Source organism: Dipodomys ordii, unplaced genomic scaffold, assembly GCF_000151885.1.
Source record: "Dipodomys ordii isolate 6190 unplaced genomic scaffold, Dord_2.0 Scaffold36, whole genome shotgun sequence".
NCBI lineage: Eukaryota > Metazoa > Chordata > Mammalia > Rodentia > Heteromyidae > Dipodomys > Dipodomys ordii.
Genome location: NW_012267252.1, coordinates 3,343,657 through 3,347,933, shown reverse-complemented (window position 1 = coordinate 3,347,933; position 4,277 = coordinate 3,343,657). Strand labels below are relative to the sequence as shown.

The 4,277-nt window shown below is 46.0% G+C and overlaps 1 protein-coding gene across 1 annotated transcript in view; it reads left to right on the top strand.

Moving 5' to 3' along the window:
- The window catches only part of Dnmbp (dynamin binding protein), a 54,197-nt gene extending 53,394 nt beyond the window's left edge, over positions 1–803 (top strand). The window contains exon 16 of the mRNA XM_013017580.1: positions 660–803. Within this exon, the coding sequence (XP_012873034.1) occupies positions 660–803 (144 nt within the window). The remainder of the gene's footprint in view (positions 1–659) is intronic.
- The last annotated feature ends 3,474 nt before the right edge of the window (positions 804–4,277 follow it).

The window sequence follows — 4,277 nt, the reverse complement described above, 5'->3', positions numbered from 1 at the left end:
TCTCTCTCGGTTCTAAAGTCCCTAAAATAAAATCTTAGCTATTTCATCACATTCTGAGATTGGTTATACAAAATTGAACAGCTCTCCTTTGTTGAGAAATACTTAGGCCTTCATTTTCCTACAGCTGTTACTGACAGCTCCCCTTCCCTGTTCCACACAGCCCTAGGCCACTTCCTGACAATCTGTGGGTGCTCATGACTTTCTCTCCCTGCGCTCAATAACAACAGATTTCCCTAGACTAGCAGGCAGCAGCAATGGAGCTCCAGCTGCCATTAAAAGTATTGGCTGTGCACTAGTCTCACACCAGCCAGGTCTGGTGGGAGACGGGAAGCCTTTCACCTTCATCTGGGCCCAATCCTGCCGCCTGGGTGTGTGCACAGTTGCAGGTAACGCAACCCATGTGACTTATTTGAATGAAGATAGGTGCTCCCAGAAAAGCTTATCCTAGTCTTGGAAAGATTTTTCTGTTTCATCACAAACCTCCATGTTTCAGAGACAGTATTCAAAGCCAGGTTCTAAAGTGCCTGGTAAGACCTCCGCCAGCTGCGGAAGATACTTGCTAACCTGTACACCAGCAATCTGCCCCAAAAACTTGGTTCAGCACACTTCCCTGGATAGGAAGCCTACCCTGCAATGGGAAATGGTGGCTTTCAACAAAGGGAATTGAGAATAGCCTTAAAGCCCCTGCTCTTCCGAGCACTCCTTCAGCCTTAAAAATCCTGGCAAATTCGGAGGCCCCTGTGGACTCGTCTTCATCCACAGCGTCTCTGCCGCTGGTCAGAGGCAGCGACGGTCTCCTGTGAAGTGTTTCTATTTAGAGATGTTTATATTTGAACAGTAATTTTCTAAATAAAAGCAGTAATGGCCACGAGTGTGTTTTCTTGACTCCCTCCATGTGGAATGTGATGCCTTGACAATTCAGTGATGCCAGCATTCTGGGAGGATGCTTCGCTGAAGGAATTCGTCCTGCCAACTTCCAGCCTTTTCTGCCTAGACCATATGTGTGTCTGGGCTGCAGGCGATTGCCTCTTTATGGGAAGTGTCCTATCTACCAATTTCTAGCAAATGGGAAAGCTGAAATCCTAAGGAGAGAATCTCGCCCATATTTCAGGTGTGGAAACCGCTCCCCTAGAGAGGAGCCAGCAAGGCATGTGGCAGCAGTTCCAGGAAGGATGGGGCACAGAAGCGTGGCAGGACTCGTGGTAGAGGGGACTAGCGAGTCAGTCAGCCAACTGACTGCTGACATGGAAAGGTCACATAGACACCAGTGGAATGCAGTCAGGGCATCTAACTTGCCCAAGTCATCTAACCAGGCTTCTCACCGCGAATTTGAAACAGTTCCTGGATGGCCATTGAGTGACACAATATTTCTGGGTTTCTCTCATACCTAAAATATAAGGTAGTGCATAGTAGAAGCATAAAACAATTCCATCCATACTTAACATGTCATACACACGAGGCTGTCTAAGCCTTTTGCATATGTAATTTCCATTTTCTGGTTGACTGGTATGTTGACACCTGAGTTCAAACTGCAGTAGTGCAATAAGTAAATAAATACTGATTATCTGATCTACCAGAGACGTCAATTTAGGAGCACAAAAAAAATGTGGAAAAAGCAAGGGAATGTAACAGCTCCAAAAGAATAACTTTCTAACAACATAGTCCAAAGAAATAAAAATGGATTAAATGTCTAGCTAGGAATTTTAAAGAATGATTAAAAAAACAAAAGCACAATAAGATACAAGAGAACACAGTTAAATAAAATCATAAAGACTGCAGAATTTGAATGAAAAATTCAGCAAAGAAGCATTGAAAAGTAACCACTGACAAAGCCAGGATGGCAGATTCGAAGTAGGCAGCCTAGCTGGTGGCTCACACCTGTAATCCTAGCTACTCAGGAGGCTGAGATCTGAGGATCGCAGTTCCAAACAAGCCGGGGCAGAAAAGACCCGTGAAACCACTCAAAAACTGGAAGTGGCGGGCTGGAAAGGTAGCTCAGTGGTAGAGTGCTTGCCTTGCATACATGAGGCCCTGGGTTCGATTCCTCAGTACCACAAAAAGCCGGAAGTGGCACTGTGGCTCAAGTGATACAGCGCTAGCCTTGAGCTGAAGAGCTGAGGGACAGCGCCCAGGACCAGAGTTCAGGCCCCATAACTGGACCCAAAAAACAAAAAAAACCTGGAAGTGGCACTGTGGCTCGAGTGGTAGAGAGCTAGCACAAAGGCTCAGAGACAGCACGTAGGCCCTGAGTTCAAGCCCCACAACCAACAACAACAAAATAAAAGTAGGCGGCCCTGTCCAGCCTCTCAGAGTCCAGTGAATGAAACAAGCAGTAAATTGCTTCAGAGAACTGCAGAAGGAAAGAGAGAGAATTGGTGTCCCAGTGGCCTCGAGTCTCAATATCACCAGCTAGCCAGGACATGTGGGCGAACACAGAGCTACAATGCCACACTGCCGCAGGCCTGGCACCATCCCATGTACCATCTTGAAGGTGCTACAGAAAGACTCCAGCAGAAAGTCTACAGACCCTGGGATCTGTATACACTGACGGCCACACAGAAGCAAGCCCTGCAAGACAAAAGACAGACATAGTTTGTTTAGATATCAATTCTACAGCTAACCAGCTGGACCTAACCGGCAGAGAGAAAACCAGCAAATCCAGGCCAGGAAAGGAAAGGCTGAGCACCACAGACTGTGAGAACTGGAAACTTAGGCTAAGGGTTAAGACTCTGGAGTCCAGAAGCCTTCATTCAAGACTAGGTCTCTAAGTCTCTAGGTCTCTTCACCTCCACTGGGAAACCAGCCAAAGGTGTAACTTCCATTACAGTGAATGGAACCTGTAGTTATGCTGCCACCTGCTGGAAAGAATTATACAATAATATTAACAGCTGTTCTATTTTACCCGTCCTTAGAACTCAAGGGCTGGGTGCTGTCTCTTTGTTGCTCAAGGCTAGCAGCAACTCTACCACTAGAGGCACAGCTCCACTTCTGGCTTTTTTTTGATTAACTGGAATAAGAGTCTCATGAGTTTCCCTGCCTGGACTAGCTTCAAAGTGTGATCCTTAGATACCAGCCTCATGAATAGTTTCAGATTACAGGTGTGAACCACTGGCGCCAGGCTCTGAAAACGTTTTTTTCCCCTTGTTTGTTTCTGTTCACTTGTTTACTTATGTATTTTTTTATTTAGACATTATCAAATGTATTAATTTTTGGGAACTGATTTTTTGTTGTTGTTGCTGGTTGTGGGGCTTGAACTCAGGGCCTAGGCACTGTCCCTGAGCTTTTGCGCTCAAGGCTAATGGTCTACCACTTTGAGCCACAGTGCTACTTCCAGTTTTCTGGTGGTTCATTGACGATAAGAGTCTTAACAGAGTTTCCACTCAGGATAGCATTAAACCACGATCCTCAGATCTCAGCCTTCTCAGTAGCTAGGATTACAGGAGGGAGAGGCCAGCACCTGGCTGAACTGGACTTTTTGAGGATTGTTTTTGTCCATTCAATTTAGACACTGGACATCCATTATTTTTTAATTAGTGTTATCGTAAAGGTGATGTATAGAAGGATTGCAATTACATGAGTCAGGTAATGAGTTCATACAGTGTCTTCTGTTCCTTCATTCTTACCCAGTCCCTGCCTCCTATACCCAAGGACTCATGCCCAGGGAACTGTCCCTCAGCTTTATTTGTTCTTTGCGCCAGTCCTAGGGCTTGAACTTAGGGCCTGGACACTGTCCCTGAGCCTGTCTGTGCTCAAGGCTACCACTTGAGCTACAGCCTCACTTCTGGCCCTTTCTGTTTATGTGGTACTGAGGGATTGAACCCAGGGCTTCCTGCATGCTAGGCAAACACTCTACCACTAAGCCAATTCCCGCCTTATTCTACCTTTTGAGCACAGCTTCATTTTTTTGCTTTTTGGTAGTTAATTGAAGATAAGAGTCTCACAGGCTTTCCAGCTCTGGCTGGGATTAAAGCATGCTCCTCAGATTTCAGCCACCAGAGTAGCTAGGATTACAGATATGAGTCATCAGCACCTGGCCTCAAATGAATCTTAGAGAAAAAACAAATCTGAAGTTAAGTAGACAAAAAGAAGTGATGAACAAAGCAGAGGCTGGGCATGGTAGTATATGCAATTCCAACACTTAGGAGGCTTGGCAGGAGGGTTGAGAGTTTAAGACCAGCCTGGGCTTCGTAGCAGGACTCTGTCTCAAAAACCAAAATTCAAGGGGGCTGGGAAGGTGGCTCAGTGGTAGAGCGCTTGCCTTGCATGCCTGAGGCCCT